Source organism: Nerophis lumbriciformis, linkage group LG29 (genome assembly GCF_033978685.3).
Source record: "Nerophis lumbriciformis linkage group LG29, RoL_Nlum_v2.1, whole genome shotgun sequence".
NCBI classification, from domain to species: Eukaryota; Metazoa; Chordata; class Actinopteri; order Syngnathiformes; family Syngnathidae; genus Nerophis; species Nerophis lumbriciformis.
In genome coordinates, this window is record NC_084576.2 from 35262089 (window position 1) to 35282960 (window position 20872).

At 44.8% G+C, this 20872-nt stretch overlaps 1 protein-coding gene across 1 annotated transcript; it reads left to right on the forward strand.

Annotated features, from left to right (window-relative positions):
- Positions 1-1313: 1313 nt before the first annotated feature.
- On the forward strand, positions 1314-19564 carry ptchd4 (patched domain containing 4). The gene is made up of 3 exons (XM_061925270.1): positions 1314-1862; positions 5857-6352; positions 17162-19564. The coding sequence occupies exons 1-3, from the start codon at positions 1314-1316 to the stop codon at positions 18811-18813; spliced, it is 2697 nt and encodes an 898-aa protein (XP_061781254.1). The 3' UTR covers positions 18814-19564.
- Positions 19565-20872: the final 1308 nt, after the last annotated feature.

Sequence of the window (20872 nt, forward strand, 5' to 3'; positions counted from 1 at the left end):
GCCTCCAACTCAATATATTACAACAACATTGCTGTTTACGGCAAGACGAACTGCTTTACGGTAGAATAAAACATGACTGCTGTTGTTGTGTGTTGTTGCCGCGCTGGGAGGACGTTAATGAAACTGCCTAACAATAAACCCACATAAGAAACCAAGAACTCGCCCTCCATCATTCTACAGTTATAACATGATTGGGCAGGCACGCTGTTTATATTGTGGGAAAGCGGACGTGAATACAGGCTGTTGACACGTCACTCAGGTCCGCATGGAACTGGAGGGGGCGTAGCTGGAATTTCGGGAGATTTTCGGGAGAAAATTTGTCCAGGGAGGTTTTCGGGAGAGGCGCTGAATTTCGGGAGTCTCCCGGAAAATCCGGGAGGGTTGGCAAGTATGACAATATAGAACAGAATAGAATAGAATGGACTTTATTGTCATTATATAACAAGATTAAGAACTCCAATTTAAGGTGCGGTAGTGGAAACAAATATGGGATGAAAATAAATGACACAAGAAGTAATAAAGATAAAAAATAAGAATAGAAATAAACAGACTACTATTCAATAAAAATAATAAGCAATCCTGTACAAAATAGTGTACAATATAGAGAATAAGACAAGAGTAATAACAATCAGTGTTGGATGTATTGCACTGGAAGGGTAATATTGCACAGTAGGTGTTAGAGTAGGAGGTGAATGACACATGTGTTTGGGGCTGGTTGCTATGGAAACAAACCCCGCCCACTAGATTACAGTAATAACTCTTATAACACTCAAAAGTGCAGATTTCAACCATTGAAATTCTTTCTAAAAAAGGAGTAAAACAAATGAGGTAAAAGCCAGATTGAAAACCTTAACGGAGCTCATGTGGCCCGCGGGCTTCACGTTGGGCACCCGCGGTCGGGACTCCGGTCAGTGCGAGGAAAAGAGGGCGGAGTCAGTGAGCTGACGTTGCGTCACATTGTGCGGCACGTGCAGCATGTCGCCGCCGCCGCCGCCGCCGCCATCGCGTTGACGCCGCCACGCGCCGCGCAGCAAATCAAGCGTCGCCGCTGGGCGCGCGACGTCTGGAAGGCGCGCGCACGCACGCACGCGCACAGGCACACGCTCGCCTCATGCCGCCGCCGCCGCCGCCGCAGCCGCCGCAGCCGAGTGGACGCCGCGGCTCGGCGACGACGGACGGACGAGTGAAGGATTAGTCGCGCGGGCGTTCGTGCTGCAGTGTGTGACGTCACAGCGCCGCTAACCTCCTCCCAGGTGCGTGACGTCACAGTGCCGCTGAGGTGTGTGATGTCACTGCCGCGCGCGCTGCTGAGGATGCTGCGGCAAGTGATCCACGGAGGTCTGAAGGCGTCCTTCTACTGGCTGGGCTTGTTCGTCAGCAGACACCCCGTCTTCTTCCTCACCGTGCCCGCCGTGCTCACCATCATCTTCGGATCCACGCTGCTCAGCAGGTTCCGGCCGGAGACCGACCTGGAGCGGCTGGTGGCGCCCACCCACAGCCTGGCCAAGATCGAGCGCAGCCTGGCCAACAGCCTCTTCCACGTCGACCAGTCCACGCACCGCCTCTACTCCGACCTGCACACGCCGGGCAGGTACGGCCGCCTCATCCTGCAAGCCAAGTCCGGCGGGAACATCCTGGAGCTGGCCGAGCAGGTGCTGCGCGTCCACCGGCGGGTGCTGGAGCTGCGGGTGTCCTACCAGGGCTTCAACTACACCTTCGCCCACCTCTGCGTGCTCGGCCACGGCGACAAGAAGTGCCGCCTGGACGACATCGTCTCCGTCCTCCAGGACATCCACCAGGCGGTGCTCGCCAACAGCTCCTTCAGCAAGGTGCTCGTCAGCTACCCCAACACCACCCTCAAGGTGAGTCAGCCACCCCGACACCACCCTCAAGGTGAGTGAGTGAGTGAGTGAGTGAGTGGGTGAGTGAGTAAGTGGGGACCCCCGGGCCTGCATCACCTTGTCAATGGACTGCTCAGTCCGGGCCCTGCAACAATGTGGCATCTTGTAGCATGCATGGCTTCATGTTGCACTAGTGCAATACTCTCCACCACGAGTGCAATACTCTCCACCATAGTCCATGTTGCACTAGTGCAATACTCTCCACCATAGTCCATGTTGCACTAGTGCAATACTCTCCACCATAGTCCATGTTGCACTAGTGCAATACTCTCCACCATAGTCCATGTTGCACTAGTGCAATACTCTCCACCATAGTCCATGTTGCACTAGTGCAATACTCTCCACCATAGTCCATGTTGCACTAGTGCAATACTCTCCACCATAGTCCATGTTGCACTAGTGCAATACTCTCCACCATAGTCCATGTTGCACGAGTGCAATACTCTCCACCATAGTCCATGTTGCACTAGTGCAATACTCTCCACCATAGTCCATGTTGCACTAGTGTAATACTCTCCACCATAGTCTATGTTGCACACATGCAATACTCTCCACCATAGTCCATGTAGCACTAGTGCAATACTCTCCACCATAGTCCATGTTGCACGAGTGCAATACTCTCCACCATAGTCCATGTTGCACTAGTGCAATACTCTCCACCATAGTCCATGTTGCACTAGTGTAATACTCTCCACCATAGTCCATGTTGCACTAGTGCAATACTCTCCACCATAGTCCATGTTGCACGAGTGCAATACTCTCCACCATAGTCCATGTTGCACTAGTGCAATACTCTCCACCATAGTCCATGTTGCACCAGTGCAATACTCTCCACCATAGTCCATGTTGCACTAGTGCAATACTCTCCACCATAGTCCATGTTGCACTAGTGCAATACTCTCCACCATAGTCCATGTTGCACTAGTGCAATACTCTCCACCATAGTCCATGTTGCACTAGTGTAATACTCTCCACCATAGTCCATGTTGCACTAGTGCAATACTCTCCACCATAGTCCATGTTGCACTAGTGCAATACTCTCCACCATAGTCCATGTTGCACTAGTGCAATACTCTCCACCATAGTCCATGTTGCACTAATGCAGTATGAGGGAATCCTCTCCACCATAGTCCATGTTGCACTAGTGCACTATGAGGGAATCCTCTCCACCATAGTCCATGTTGCACTAGTTCAGTGTGAGGGAATCCTCTCCACCATAGTCCATGTTGCACTAGTGCAGTATGAGGGAATACCATAGTCCATGTTGCACTAGTGCAGTGTGAGGGAATACCATAGTCCATGTTGCACTAGTGCACTATGAGGGAATCCTCTTCACCATAGTCCATGTTGCACTAGTGCACTATGAGGGAATCCTCTCCACCATAGTCCATGTTGCACTAGTGCAGTGTGAGGGAATCCTCTCCACCATAGTCCATGTTGCACTAGTGCAGTATGAGGGAATACCATAGTCCATGTTGCACTAGTGCACTATGAGGGAATACCATAGTCCATGTTGCACTAGTGCAGTGTGAGGGAATCCTCTTCACCATAGTCTATGTTGCACTAGTGCACTATGAGGGAACACCATAGTCCATGTTGCACTAGTGCACTATGAGGGAATACCATAGTCCATGTTGCACTAGTGCACTATGAGGGAATCCTCTTCACCATAATCCATGTTGCACTAGTGCACTATGAGGGAATACTATAGTCCATGTTGCACTAGTGCAGTGTGAGGGAATACCATAGTCCATGTTGCACTAGTGCAGCTGAATTGATGCTCCCCACTCTCTCTCTCTCTCTCTCTCTCACACACACACACACACACACACACACACACACACACACACACACACACACACACACACACACACACACACACACACACACACACACACACACACACTCAGGGATGTCCTCCTCTATTACACAGTACAGTGTTTCCCTCCTGACATCGCTTAGCAACACATACTGCAGGGATGTAACTACAGTGATGTAACTACAGTAATGTAACTACAGTGATGTAACTACAGTGTTGAAACTACAGTGATGTAACTACAGGGATGTAACTACAGTGTTGAAACTACAGTGATGTAACTACAGTGATGTAACTACAGGGATGTAACTACAGTGATGTAACTACAGGGATGTAACTACAGGGATGTAACTACAGTGATGTAACTACAGGGATGTAACTACAGGGATGTAACTACAATGATGTAACTACAGTGATGTAACTACAGGGATGTAACTACAGTGATGTAACTACAGGGATGTAACTACAGGGATGTAACTACAGTGTTGAAACTACAGTGATGTAACTACAGGGATGTAACTACAGGGATGTAACTACAGGGATGCAACTACAGTGATGTAACTACAGTGATGTAACTACAGTAATGTAACTACAGTGATGTAACTACAGTGTTGAAACTACAGTGATGTAACTACAGTGATGTAACTACAGGGATGTAACTACAGTGATGTAACTACAGTGATGTAACTACAGGGATGTAACTACAGTGTTGAAACTACAGTGATGTAACTACAGGGATGTAACTACAGGGATGTAACTACAGGGATGTAACTACAGTGTTGAAACTACAGTGATGTAACTACAGGGATGTAACTACAGTGTTGAAACTACAGTGATGTAACTACAGGGATGTAACTACAGTTATGTAACTACAGTGATGTAACTACAGGGATGTAACTAGTCATGTAACTACAGTGATGTAACTACAGAGATGTAACTACAGTGATGTAACTACAGAGATATAACTACAGTGATGTAACTATAGGGATGTAACTACAGTCATGTAACTACAGTGATGTAACTACAGAGATGTAACTACAGTGATGTAACTACAGGGATGTAACTACAGGGATGTAACTTCAGTTAGAAAATGACACAATTTCAATGTCAAAACAATGTCAGAACCCAACATTGATTAAACGTATGATTAAATATATATATATATATATATATATATATATATATATATATATATATATATATATATATATATATATATATATATATATGTATATATATATATATATATATATATATATATATATATATATATATATATATATATATATATATATATATATATATATATATATATATATATACATATATATATATATATATATATATATATATATATATATATATATATATATATATATATATATATACATATATATATATATATATATATATATATATATATATATATATATATGTATGTGTATATATAGATATGGTTTTAGCTTGCAGTGGTGAGTTGTGGGTTGTGGTGTTAGCCAGGATTGTTCTAGTATTGTGTGTACTGAGAGCTTTGTGTGGGTGAATATAATCAGGAAACAGAAGGAATTAACCACAATAAAAGTCTGTGGTTTCATCCCACTTACACACGGCAAGCAACCACTCCGCCTTGTGTCCGGCCTGTGGGTAATTAAAGCTTGCTGATTGCTTGCTCAAGTGCCAGAATTGTTCCAGCAACAAGGAGAACACATGGAAATAATACTATGTGATTATACGCTGATAACCAGTCCAGCATTTTCACAGACCGTGTGTGACAAACCCGGACGTAATATATGTAGTTTATGTCTCAGTACCTTACGTTCCTTACCAATAATACTTTATCCATCAACCTTAGGACCTGCTGGGCTTTTTTCTCTAAATCAAATGTTTGTTGTCCAAGACCAATGAATGTCCAAGACTTGTCTTTCATCTTCATGCCGGTCTCCGTGTTAAATGTGTGACCACAGTTTTGCTCCATGGTCCAACTGAAAGGGACAAACGAGTCCAACACAGAACAGGTTTAAGGCGTTAATGAATCAGCACAAAGGGAATTCCTGAGATTAGCCACAAATAAGCGTCTGTCTTTATGATTCCGGACTATTCCATTAATCCAAAATTCTGTGTGGTTTGAATCTCTGGCAGGATGGCCGAGTGTCCTTTATTGGCCACCAGCTGGGAGGCGTGTCCTTCTCCCCCAATAGCCGGGATCAGCAGGTCAAGTTTGCACGAGCTGTCCAGATTACCTACTACCTCCGCAACAACGGACCGGCGGTCCAGGATGCAATCGCAGAGGTCTGGGAAAATGAGTTCTGCGCCCTGGTCAGTCGGCTGTCCACAGCCGGGGCTCCCCACGGACCCGACCAACTCCTGATTCAGTCCCTCACGTCCTTCAGCCTATGGCGGGACTTCCATCAGACCGGCGTGCTGGCCAAAGGCGAGGTGTTGGTTAGTCTGGTGTTGGTCCTCCTGGCGGCCACCATATCCAGCTCCATGCGGGACTGTTTGAGGGGGAAACCCTTCCTGGGACTCCTGGGGGTGCTGACCATCTGCATCGCCAACGTGACCGCCGCAGGGATCTTCTTCATATCGGATGGGAAGTTCAACTCCACACTTCTGGGGATTCCGTTCTTCGCAATGGGTGAGGGTGTTTATCTTTTTCAAACTTTTGCATACTGCAGTCATGGTTGATTACATAAAATAGGTGCTTGGTACTTTAGCACTGTGATCCCCAACCACCGGTCCGTGACACATTTGCTACCGGGCCTCAGAGAAACATTAAATTATTTATAAATGACCGACTTACATTGAACTTTTCTCACTAAATACACCAATAAGCTTGTTCATAGATGTTTAATGTTATTATATTTTTACATGCAACAATGAATGCACAATTATGAACATATCAAATCTAAAGATTGTAGCCAAAGGCTAAATTCCATCTGCAGTCCCCAGCAGGTGAATAGTATACAGTATATACCAAATGTGATGATATAAGTACATACCATCGACCTTCCAGGGACCATCTCATCACAAAGAAACAAGCTACCACTCATTCAGAGTTTAGTGTGCGTTGTCTTTATTTTTGCTGTATTGGTCTGCCACACGTGAAAGGCCGGTCCGTAGAAATAATGCCTACATTAAACCGGACCCTGGTACAAATAAGGTTGGGGACCCCTGCTTTAGAACGTCTGTAAACCTAGTTCTGCAGGGGTGGCACCTAATACTGCAGGGGTGGCACCTTGTTCTGCAGGAGTGGTACCTAGTTCTGCAAAGGTGGGACCTACTTCTACAGGGGTGGCACCTAGTACTGCAGGGGTGACACCTAGTTCTGCAGGGGTGGCACCTAGTTCTGCAAAGGTGGCACATAGTTCTGCAGGGATGGCACCTAGTACTGCAGGGGTGGTACCTAGTTCTGCAAAGGTGGCACCTAGTTCTGCAGGGATGGCACCTAGTTCTGCAAAGGTGGCACATAGTTCTGCAGGGATGGCACCTAGTACTGCAGGGGTGGTACCTAGTTCTGCAAAGGTGGCACCTAGTTCTGCAGGGATGGCACCTAGTACTGCAGGGGTGGTACCTACTTCTGCAAAGGTGGCACCTAGTTCTGCAGGGGTGGTACCTAGTTCTGCAAAAGTGGCACCTACTTCTGCAGGGGTGGCACCTAGTTCTGCAGGGGTGGGACCTAGTTCTGCAGGGGTGGCACCTAGTTCTGCAGGGGTGGTACCTAGTTCTGCAGGTGTGGCACCTAGAACTGCAGGGGTGACACCTAGTTCTGCAAAGGTGCCACCTAGTTCTGCAGGGGTGGCACCCATATGACAGTCTGGAGCAGCTGTAGCTACTACAGTAGTTTACCACAGGTGAAAACCACCAAGTATGGAGTGAATCTTCTTGTAAGACAATTGCTGACATTAAACAATATTGACAACTTGCAACAGTGGGTGCAAAATACTAATACAGTATGTCAACTTTCCTCTTTAATAAAGTAAAATCGTAACGTTCATAAACTTTTATTTAACTTTAAACGGATTAGGTCCCTCATCCAACCCTGCGATGAGGTGGCGACTTGTCCAGGGTTTACCCCGCCTTCCGCCCGAATGCAGCTGAGATAGGCTCCAGCACCGCCCGAGACCCCAAAAGGGACAAGCGGTAGAAAATGGATGGATGGAGGTCCCTCATCCAAATCTACTCTTTACTTTGCTGGCAACATGATCCAGAAACTTATCTTTTTGAGATAGAACAGAAAGAGAAAGTAAGCAGATATTAACAGTAAATTAACAAGTAGATTAATAATCAATTTTTACAGTTTGTCCCTCATAATGTGTACAAAATAGGTGTATAAATGACACAATATGTTACAATATTAGTCTGGTCTTATGGCCACAACCTTGAAGGTCTTATGGCCACAACCTTTCTGGTCGTATGGCCACAACCCTGAAGGTCTTATGGCTACAACCTTGAAGGTCTTATGGCCACAACCTTTCTTGTCTTATGGCCACAACCTTTCTGGTCTTATGGCCACAACCTTGATGGTCTTATGGCTACAACCTTGAAGGTCTTATGACCACAACCTTTCTTGTCTTATGGCCACAACCTTTCTGGTCTTATGGCCACAACCTTTCTTGTCTTATGGCCACAACCTTTCTTGTTTTATGGCCATAACCTTTCTGGTCTTATGGCCACAACCTTTCTTGTCTTATGGCCAAAACCTTGAAGGTCCTATGGCCACAACCTTTCTGGTCTTATGGCCACAACCTTTCTGGTCTTATGGCCACAACCTTGATAGTCTTATGGCCACAACCTTGAAGGTCTTATGGCCACAACCTTGAAGGTCCTATGGCCACAACTTTTTTGGTCTTATGGCCAGAACCTTTCTGGTCTTATGGCCACAACCTTGAAAATCTTATGGCCACAACCTTGAAGGTCCTATGGCCACAACTTTTCTGGTTTTATGGCCACAACCTTTCTGGTCTTATGGCCAAAACATTGAAGGCCCTATGGCCACAACCTTTCTGGTCTTATGGCCACAACCTTTCTGGTCTTATGGCCACAACCTTTCTGGTCTTATGGCCACAACCTTGATGGTCTTATGGCCACAACCTTGAAGGTCCTATGGCCACAACCTTTCTGGTCTTATGGCCAGAACCTTTCTGGTCTTATGGCCACAACCTTGAAGGTCTTATGGCCACAACCTTGAAAGTCTTATGGCCACAACCTTGAAGGTCTTATGGCCACAACCTTGAAGGTCTTATGGCCACAACCTTGAAGGTCCTATGGGCACAACCTTGAAGGTCTTATGGCCACAACCTTGAAGGTCTTATGGCCACAACCTTGAAAATCTTATGGCCACAACCTTGAAGGTCCTATGGCCACAACTTTTCTGGTTTTATGGCCACAACCTTTCTGGTCTTATGGCCAAAACATTGAAGGTCCTATGGCCACAACCTTTCTGGTCTTATGGCCACAACCTTTCTGGTCTTATGGCCACAACCTTGATGGTCTTATGGCCACAACCTTGAAGGTTTTATGGCCACAACCTTGATGGTCTTATGGCCACAACCTTGAAGGTCCTATGGCCACAACCTTTCTGGTCTTATGGCCAGAACCTTTCTGGTCTTATGGCCACAACCTTGAAGGTCTTATGGCCACAACCTTGAATGTCTTATGGCCACAACCTTGAAGGTCCTATGGGCACAACCTTGAAGGTCTTATGGCCACAACCTTGAAGGTCTTTTGGCCACAACCTTGAAGGTCTTATGGCCACAACCTTTCTGGTCTTATTGCCACAACCTTTCTGGTCTTATGGCCACAACCTTTCTAGTCTTATGGCCACAACCTTGAAGGTCTTATGGCTACAACCTTGAAGGCCTTATGGCCACAACCTTGAAGGTCTTATGACCACAACCTTGAAGGTCTGATGGCTACAACCTTTTTGGTCTTATGGCCACAACCTTTCTGGTCTTATGGCCACAACCTTTCTGGTCTTACGGTCACAACCTTTCTGGTCTGATGGTCACAACTTTTCTGGTCTTACGGCCACAACCTTTCTGGTCTTATGGCCACGACCTTGAAGGTCTTATGACCACAACCTTGAAGGTCTGATGGCCACAACCTTGAAGGATTCAGGTTAGAGGCTAATGAACACAACTTTGCCGTCAATAACCTGAACATTTGGTAGTAATTGATTTTATTTGAATAATACTTTGGCTTTAGCATGAAGCTGAAATGTTGCATTGTTGGAAAGGCCGTCATTTCGATGCGGAGGATTGTGACGCTGCTGAGTCATTCTTAGTGACTATTTCTGCTGACAAGGTGAAAAGCCTTCTGGGAATCCCTGCCGGTTTGTATCCTCGGTGTGGATGACTGATGGTCAGTCCATGATGTTATTGTGGATGACTGATGGTCAGTCCATGATGTTAGTGTGGATGACTGATGGTCAGTCCATGATGTTATTGTGGATGACTGATGGTCAGTCCATGATGTTAGTGTGGATGACTGATGGTCAGTCCATGATGTTAGTGTGGATGACTGATGGTCAGTCCATGATGTTATTGTGGATGACTGATGGTCAGTCCATGATGTTATTGTGGATGACTGATGGTCAGTCCATGATGTTATTGTGGATGACTGATGGTCAGTCTATGATGTTAGTGTGGATGACTGATGGTCAGTCCATGATGTTATTGTGGATGACTGATGGTCAGTCCATGATGTTATTGTGGATGACTGATGGTCAGTCTATGATGTTATTGTGGATGACTGATGGTCAGTCCATGATGTTATTGTGGGTGACTGATGGTCAGTCCATGATGTTATTGTGGATGACTGATGGTCAGTCCATGATGTTATTGTGGATGACTGATGGTCAGTCCATGATGTTAGTGTGGATGACTGATGGTCAGTCCATGATGTTAGTGTGGATGACTGATGGTCAGTCCATGATGTTATTGTGGATGACTGATGGTCAGTCCATGATGTTATTGTGAATGAGTGGCAGTGGTATGTCAGCTTCAGGGTCGTTATGAAGGATTGAGGGTTGGACTCATCAATGATTTGTGATTTACTGCTGAATAATTCTGCTTCCTAGATTCTGTTATGTAACCTGAGCACCAAATGAACGTTCTTATGTTTTATTAACAGCATTCTTTTTGAGTTCACTTCTTTAGTGCATCTTCCATTCTTATTTGAAATAAGGACTAAGCATCACACCCTGTCTCAATAAACTAGGACACAGGTGTCAAACTCAAGGCCCAGGGGTCAGACGTGGCCCGCCACTTCATTTTATTTGGCTCTGGAAATAATATGTATCACTACTAAATGTATTCTTTCTTTCTATTTTGGGAGAAAAACAGTATATGTACTCCATGTAATCACAAATGATGTTCATTTAAATATCGTCTAATTATGCAAATAATATGATCAAACATTCAAACCGTGTTTTAAATAGAAATACATACTAATAATAATGATTTCAAAGCAAGTTATCCATCAAATTGTGCAATGTAAAAGTAGCAATAGATTTCATGGTCAAATTGTGAAAATGTCTCTGGTTTTTACAGCATTTTTCTCTAAACGAAAAAAAAAAACAGTACTTTTTTTTACTGTAATCAACTGTGGTGCCATTTTGGCACTTACAGAAAAATATACACTTGTTGATTTGCGATAAAAAAAACAAAAAACAAAAAACTGGCAGCTCAATTGCCAAAATTTTACTGTAAAATTGTATTTTTTTTAATTTACAGTAAAAAGTACATTTGACAGTAAAATTCTGGCAATTGAGCTGCCTTTTTTACCATAAAAACAGCAATACTGTTTTTCCATTTATAGTAATATACACTACATGTACAGTAATATACACTACATTTACAGTAGTATACACTACATGTACTGTAATATACACTACATGTACAGTAATATACACTACATGTACTGTAATATACACTTCATTTACAGTAATATACACTACATGTACTGTAATATACACTACATTTACAGTAATATACACTACATGTACAGTAATATACACTACATGTACAGTAATATACACTACATGTACTGTAATATACACTTCATTTACAGTAATATACACTACATGTCACGTTCAAACACTGAGGGCATCTATTAAACAAGACAAAAGGCAAGGAATCAAACAGAGACAGAATTCAATTTGGACTCAATTGAGGAGAGACGTGGCCACTGCACTCTCTGTACAGTCCTGCACCCCGCTCTGACGAAGAAGGTTTTCGTCTCCTCACGCACCAACACATGTCACAGCAGGAATGGGAAGTATGTAAAACAGTCATTGTTTTCGGTCACATTGAAGACCAAGAAGAGGATGTCTCGGGCTTGGGCTCTTCCTGGATCCAGCTGGGGCAGGTGTTGGAGGACAATGGATAACCCCTCCCGTCTCCTGACCACAGCGACTTCAAGAGGGCAGCGGGTCGTAAATAGCGTTGACCTCGGTTACCAAATAGTTGGAAGAGAGTTCGTTTAACACTTCAAAGAGAGTTCCTCTGGAAGTTGAGCAGATCCTGCCATCTGTCCGTGTTGAAATCACAGTGGAGTTTTACGAGCCTTCTTCCTCTTGTTAGGCCTCGAAAGACAGCATTCATCTTCTTATCAGGAACATAATGTAATACAACGTTTCTTTTGTGATAACTTACAAATAATTATTCCAACACTACATGTACAGTAATATACACTACATGTACTGTAATATACACTACATTTACAGTAATATACACTACATTTACAGTAATATACACTACATTTTGAGGTGACATTATTGCAACTTATCTGTTTTTTTTTTTACATGTTAGTTTAAAAAAAAATCTACCAATAAAATGCATACAAAAATGGTGTAATAATAGTATTGACTGTTAGATGCGGCCCTCTGGGGCCAAACATAACTGCCATGTGGCCCTCATGGTCTTTATTCATCCCACCTTGGCTAAACATGGCAGCAGAGTGCAATGTACACAACGCATGAAGAGGACAATGAAGGTCATTAGGACATAACGTAAGCATGGTCATATTCAACATGAAATGAAAGAGTGAAAATGAATACAATAAAAATAGGAAAACAAACATATAATCACTTGATGGCACCCCGCATGCTAGTGCCATGTAGGCCACATTGTTGCTGTTTATAATGGAGTCTGATAAACATCACATTTTATGTGTAATCTAAACATTTATACATCTATTTTCCTGCGCTCCTCCATCTCAAGGTGGCGGGGATGCTGGAGCCTATCCCAGCTGCACACAGTCAGATTTGTTCCACTTTGGCCCGCAGTCATTGTTGATCAGTCGGCCTTTTAGAGCCATGAAGTGCGTCAGTTAGATACTGTTGTTCCCCCGAACCCTCTGCAACCAAACAGTGCGTCAGTTAGATACTGTTGTTCCCCCAAACCCTCTGCAACCAAACAGTGTGTCAGTTAGATACTGTTGTTCCCCCAAACCCTCTGCAACCAAACAGTGTGTCAGTTAGATACTGTTGTTCCCCCAAACCCTCTGCAACCAAACAGTGCGTCAGTTAGATACTGTTGTTCCCCCAAACCCTCTGCAACCAAACAGTGTGTCAGTTAGATACTGTTGTTCCCCCAAACCCTCTGCAACCAAACAGTGTGTCAGTTAGATACTGTTGTTCCCCCAAACCCTCTGCAACCAAACAGTGCGTCAGTTGGATACTGTTGTTCCCCCAAACCCTCTGCAACCAAACAGTGTGTCAGTTAGATACTGTTGTTCCCCCGAACCCTCTGCAACCAAACAGTGCGTCAGTTAGATACTGTTGTTCCCCCAAACCCTCTGCAACCAAACGGCTGTTCATGCTTTCATTGATTGAATCTGCTTTGACTTGACAGTTTTTCATGTACAAATAGAACATGTCTAAGTTAGAATAGATGAAAACTCAAATTGTTACGGTTTAAGGAGTGTCAGGGTCATTTTGCTTTTACGGTGGCTCCGAGCATAAGTTATATAAACGTGCGTGTGAATATTCATGTATTCATGGCAGTCAATCAAAGGGTGTGGTGAGGATCTTCTAGTTTTACTGGGACAGGAAGTGGGGTCTCTAGAGGATTATCTGCGGCTGAAAATAGCGGCGAGGAATGACAAGGTGATGCATTTTTAGAGCGTGAGGAATATTTATTGCCAATCAAGCTTCTTACAAATATGTATTTAGTCTGCTATTTTTATACGTCCTGTCAACATTTGCCTGTGAAGTCACGTCCCGTTAAAAAGTGGGACTGACAGAAATATTCTTTGGCTGTTTCCCAAACCCACAATCCAAAAATCGTCAGTTGACTAGTTTGTTTTACTCAAAGTGTCGGCTGATGCGTACTCTCTGCATGAAAGTCCTGTAGCAGGATGAACTCTCTGCATGAAAGTCCTGTAACAGGATGAACTGTGGATGAAAGTCCTGTAGCAGGATGAACTCTGTGGATGAAAGTCCTGTAACAGGATGAACCCTGTGGATGAAAGTCCTGTAACAGGATGAACCCTGTGGATGAAAGTCCTGTAACAGGATGAACTCTCTGCATGAAAGTCCTGTAGCAAGATGAACTCTGTGGATGAAAGTCCTGTAACAGGATGAACTGTGGATGAAAGTCCTGTAACAGGATGAACTCTGTGGATGAAAGTCCTGTAGCAGGATGAACTCTCTGAATGAAAGTCTTGTAGCAGGATGAACTCTCTGCATGAAAGTCTTGTAGCAGGATGAACTCTCTGCATGAAAGTCCTGTAACAGGATGAACTGTGGATGAAAGTCCTGTAGCAGGATGAACTGTGGATGAAAGTCCTGTAGCAGGATGAACTTTCTGCATGAAAGTCCTGTAACAGGATGAACTCTGTGGATGAAAGTCCTGTAGCAGGATGAACTGTGGATGAAAGTCCTGTAGCAGGATTAACTCTTTGCATGAAAGTCCTGTAGCAGGATGAACTCTGTGGATGAAAGTCCTGTAGCAGGATGAACTCTGTGGATGAAAGTCCTGTAACAGGATGAACTGTGGATGAAAGTCCTGTAACAGGATGAACTGTGGATGAAAGTCCTGTAGCAGGATGAACTCTGTGCATGAAAGTCCTGTAACAGGATGAACTCTGTGCATGAAAGTCCTGTAGCAGGATGAACTCTGTGGATGAAAGTCCTGTAACAGGATGAACTCTCTGCATGAAAGTCCTGTAGCAGGATGAACTCTGTGGATGAAAGTCCTGTAGCAGGATGAACTCTGTGGATGAAAGTCCTGTAGCAGGATGAACTCTGTGGATGAAAGTCCTGTAACAGGATGAACTGTGCATGAAAGTCCTGTAGCAGGATGAACTCTTTGCATGAAAGTCCTGTAGCAGGATGAACTCTGTGGATGAAAGTCCTGTAACAGGATGAACTGTGCATGAAAGTCCTGTAGCAGGATGAACTCTTTGCATGAAAGTCCTGTAGCAGGATGAACTCTGTGGATGAAAGTCCTGTAACAGGATGAACTGTGCATGAAAGTCCTGTAGCAGGATGAACTCTTTGCATGAAAGTCCTGTAGCAGGATGAACTCTGTGGATGAAAGTCCTGTAGCAGGATGAACTCTCTGCATGAAAGTCCTGTAACAGGATGAACTCTCTGCATGAAAGTCCTGCAGCAGGATGAACTCTGTGGAAGAAAGTCCTGTAACAGGATGAACTCTCTGCATGAAAGTCCTGTAACAGGATGAACTCTGTGGATGAAAGTCCTGTAACAGGATGAACTCTGTGGATGAAAGTCCTGTAGCAGGATGAACTCTGTGGATGAAAGTCCTGTAACAGGATGAACTGTGGATGAAAGTCCTGTAACAGGATGAACTGTGGATGAAAGTCCTGTAGCAGGATGAACTCTCTGCATGAAAGTCCTGTAGCAGGATGAACTGTGGATGAAGGTCCTGTAACAGGATGAACTGTGCATGAAAGTCCTGCAACAGGATGAACTCTGTGGATGAAAGTCCTGTAGCAGGATGAACTTTCTGCATGAAAGTCCTGTAACAGGATGAACTCTGTGGATGAAAGTCCTGTAGCAGGATGAACTCTGTGGATGAAAGTCCTGTAGCAGGATGAACTCTGTGGATGAAAGTCCTGTAACAGGATGAACTCTCTGCATGAAAGTCCTGTAACAGGATGAACTCTCTGCATGAAAGTCCTGTAGCAGGATGAACTCTGTGGAAGAAAGTCCTGTAGCAGGATGAACTGTGGATGAAAGTCCTGTAGCAGGATGAACTCTTTGCATGAAAGTCCTGTAGCAGGATGAACTCTTCGCATGAAAGTCCTGTAGCAGGATGAACTCTGTGGATGAAAGTCCTGTAACAGGATGAACTGTGGATGAAAGTCCTGTAACAGGATGAACTCTGTGGATGAAAGTCCTGTAACAGGATGAACTCTGTGGATGAAAGTCCTGTAGCAGGATGAACTCTGTGAATGAAAGTCCTGTAGCAGGATGAACTCTGTGGATGAAAGTCCTGTAGCAGGATGAACTGTGGATGAAAGTCCTGTAACAGGATGAACGACCAAGGCAATCATTCTATTAGTCAACCATGTTTATTCATGTCTTCATAATTCCACCAAGAATTTGATACAATCCTAACCCTCATGGATTCATGTTAACATTTTAGTTCCATGCACTTTAGTCTAATAAATATTATTGTCTGTTTATTTCCATGACATCAGTGTAGAACTCATCATTGGCCTGATTTGTAGCAACTACCCTGAACTGTAAACATAAACCACAAAGGTCCACAGGAACTTATAGTTCCAGAAACTCAAGTTTCCAAGAAGTTAATGAACTTTTGGTAGGAAAGGGCCTAATGCAGGGAGGTCCAAACTTTTTGACTGGGGGGCCGCATTGGGCTTATAAAAATTGGCCTGCATGCAAAGATATAGATATAGATGTAGATATATGAGTACATATTATTGTAATAATATAATAATTGGTTATTAAGAATATGTGTACCTTGTTTACGTTCATGACGACCTCAAGCAGCTAAAACTCAGCAAACATGGAAAAGTGTGGAGAAAGTGTTTTCCCATCATGCCTTGTAATGGATTTAAATGGCTGTCATTTAGAAAGTTTTATTTGGATGTTTTGTAGAATATCCACAGAGTTGAATGCGCAGGTTGTGTCGTGTGTGACCGAGTCTGTTCTTATTAAAGAAATATCAAAAGTATTTTTTTTCCTGCCAATTGATTTTTGAAAATGATGCATCGATTTAGAATCGGAATAAATAAGAATCCAGATTCGGATATGAATGGATTTCTTTGTGCACCCCCATCACTTATGTGTCTGCACAAAGTCACATGACTGTTTTTGGTCGACAACCGCTTATGTTGGCGGGAGTCATCCAATCCACGGGATGTAGACTAAACCAGGTACCACTTGAAGTCCACACTGACTTCAGACACAAATCAGCATGATTGACCTCCTGGTCTCTTCTGTATGTTCCAGGCCACGGAACCAAGGGGGTGTTCGAGCTCCTGGCCGGCTGGAGGAGAACTAGGGAAAACCTGCCTTTCAAGGAGCGTGTGGCCGACGCCTTTGCCGACGTGATGGTGTGCTACACCATGACCAGCTCTCTCTACATCATCACCTTCGGCATGGGAGCCAGCCCCTTCACCAACATCGAGTCGGTGAAGATCTTCTGCCAGAGCATGTGCGTGGCCATCTTGGTCAACTACTTCTACGTCTTCTCCTTCTACGGATCCTGCCTGGTGTTCGCCGGACAGCTGGAGCAGAACCGCTACCACAGCGTTTTCTGCTGCAAAATCCCCTCGGTGGAGTACCTGGACCGCCAGCCCACGTGGTTCAAAACCATGATGAGCGACGGCCACGACCTGTCCACGCACCACGACAGCGTGCCGTACCAGAACCACTTCATCCAGCACTTCCTGCGTGAACACTACACCGAGTGGATCACCAACACCTACGTCAAGCCCTTCGTGGTCATTCTCTATCTCATATACGCTTCCTTCTCATTCATGGGATGTTTACAAATCAGTGACGGCTCCAACATCGTCAACCTTCTGGCCAGCAACTCTCCCAGCGTGTCCTACGCGCTGACTCAGCAGAAGTACTTCAGCAACTACAGCCCCGTGATCGGCTTCTACATCTACGAGCCCATCGAGTACTGGAACGCCACGGTGCAGGAGCACCTGAAGATGCTGAGTCACGGCTTCAACAAGATCTCCTGGATGGACAACTTCTTCCACTACCTGCGGGTGGTGAACGTGAGCGCCTCCACCAAGAGCGACTTCATCAGCATTCTCCGAGGCTCCTTCCTGCAGAGCCTGGAGTACCAGCACTTCACGGAGGACATCATTTTCTCCAAGAACCGCGACACCAGCGAGTACGACATCATCGCCTCGCGCATGTATTTGGTGGCACGTATTACGGAGAAGAAGCGCGAGGAGGTGGTGGAGCTTCTGGAGAAGCTCCGCCCGCTGATGCTGATCAACAGCATCAAGTTCATCGCCTTCAACCCGACCTTCGTGTTCATGGACCGCTACAGTTCCTCCGTCATCTCTCCCATCCTCACCTCGGGCTTCAGTGTGCTCACCATCCTCATCCTCACGCTCTTCCTGGTCATCAACCCCTTGGGGAACTTCTGGCTCATCCTCACCGTCACCTCGGTGGAGCTGGGCGTCCTGGGTTTGATGACTCTTTGGAATGTTGGCATGGACAGCATCTCAATCCTGTGCCTTATTTATACCCTCAACTTCGCCATGGATCACTGTGCGCCGCATCTCTACACCTTTGTGCTGGCCACCGAGCACACCAGGACTCAGTGCATCAAGCTGGCACTGGAGGAGCACGGGGCGGCTATCTTGCAGAACACGTCTTGCTTCGTGATCGGGATCATGCCTTTGGTGTTTGTGCCTTCCAACCTGACCTACACGCTGTTCAAGTGCTCGCTGCTGACGGCCGGCTGCACCGTGCTCCACTGCTTCGTCATCCTGCCCGTCTTCCTCACCTTCTTCCCACCGTCCAAGAAGAGACACAAGAAGAAGAAACGGGCCAAGCGGAAAGAGCGGGAGCGGGAACGGGAGGAGATAGAGTGCATCGAGGTCAGAGAGAACCCCGACCACGTGACTAATGTCTGAGTCGGCATGTTTGCAGCCAATCCTGGTGGGCTTATGTCGAGTAGCGGGGGACGACGATACAGGTGCCGCGCAAGACGCCTGGTCGCGAGTAGAGTGCCGCCCATTGGACACCCATTCAGTCTTGACAGTGTGCCTGGTTCTACTCCCGGGCTTACAAGAGACTATAGGTTACGTACGCACGGTCTGAACATACAGTCGCTTGCGCTATGGGAAATATTAGAGTCTCCGGCAGCCCTTAACGCCACTAGCTGGAGGGTCAAAGCAGTCGGTGAGGCCAAGACCAGGTCGGGTCAATGGAAGACAACATCATTCATCCATTGAAGCTAATGAACATCTGCTTAGAAAGCCAAAAAGACCAGCGTTGATTTGCTGATGCTAACTGAGGCGCTAGCAAGTGTTGCAAACATTGGCCTCCATTTGCTCATTTCGAATAACACACGGCTTGGCGGTGGGTGTGGGCGTGACTGTTGATGGTGATCTGATACCAAGTACGTACAGATCCTTGAATCATTTTGTCACGTTACCTATTCATTTGTTAGGAATGATTAGAATCACGATATATCATAAAAGAAAAACTCCAAAAACCATTTTTTTACCATACTTTCCGGGCTTTAGAGCCTACCGGTTTTTGAAGAAATAAATATATTTACATATATTAGCCGCACCGGGCCAAGAGCGGGAGATACATGCCGGTACAAAATATTTTGTAATTGTTTATTTACATACCTTAATGTCTGTAACATGGCAGTAAAACGGCTGATCAAACAAAACAGAAGTCATGGTCCAATCAGCTACACAGACTCGATAACTCCACGGTGACGTTTTAGTGAATTCACGAAACTGAAACAGAACAAAAAGAATGCCATTGTAAGTTAAGGACACTAACATAAACGTGTTAGCATGGTAGCTAATGCTAACGACGCTAGCTTGATTACATTACGATAGCACGTACAAATATGCATGGAAACACTCCGACAGACGTTACACATTGCTTGGCCTGATGAATGAAGAATCATTTCGAGCAGAAACACCGTAGACAAATAGTAGACAAAACACTGGATACACTTCCGGTTCAAGGCACGAAACAGGAAGTACATGTTCAAACCACAGCACCTGCAGTGAGCGAACTCCATAGCTGGCGCCATAGCACGAACAATAACACACATTTTCTGTGTCTCTGTCGTTTTTTTTGCTAAAAACAAAACATTAAGGCCCATCAGTTTTGCCACAGGGTTCAAAGCGTTGGATCAAAAAGTCAAGGCTTATAGTCTGGAAATGACGGTACTAAACCAAGTGTTTTATAGGGAAATGACTCAATTCTGTCTGTACTATCAAGTAGTGATTCACACAAAATCAAATTGTACCAAATGTTTATACTTTGTTGTCAAAGAGCAGATCAAGCACTAAAAAAATAGTCTTATTCTTGGTCATGTTTCAATTGTCCATGCCAACAAAGCAAGCAGGCCTGATAGAATGCACTCCAACGTAAAGCTTCACTTTTCAAGCTAGCTCCATGCTAATTTACATTGGAATCGCCATATACATGCTACTGATTAGCATTGGCGACTTTACACTTCCATAGTTTGTCATCAAAATGACAAGATGCTCGTTACAATCAATAAGAACAATACTTACACTATGAACACTTTGTAGGATTCAACAAAAGACACGCATGGCAAATTCAACATCATGGCAAAGACTACTTCCTGACTACATGACTAAACTAAAACAAATGCATACTTGCAAATGAGAATCAGACGGGTGTGAAAGAAAGTTAAAACAACTAATAATTGTCAGCTAGATGTTTAATAAAAAGTAGTTTTAATTATTAATCAAAACAACATTTATTGCCACATCACCAAAAATGATTCCTGGGCGCAGCCTCCGCTGCTGCTCACTGCTCCCCTCACCTCCCAGGGGGTGATCCAGGGTGATGGGTCAAATGCAGAGAATCATTTCGCCACACCTAGTGTGTGTGTGTGTGTGTGTGTGTGTGTCATACCTGCCAACTTTTGAAATCAGAAAAACCTAGTAGCCAGGGTCCAGGGGCCGCAGGCCC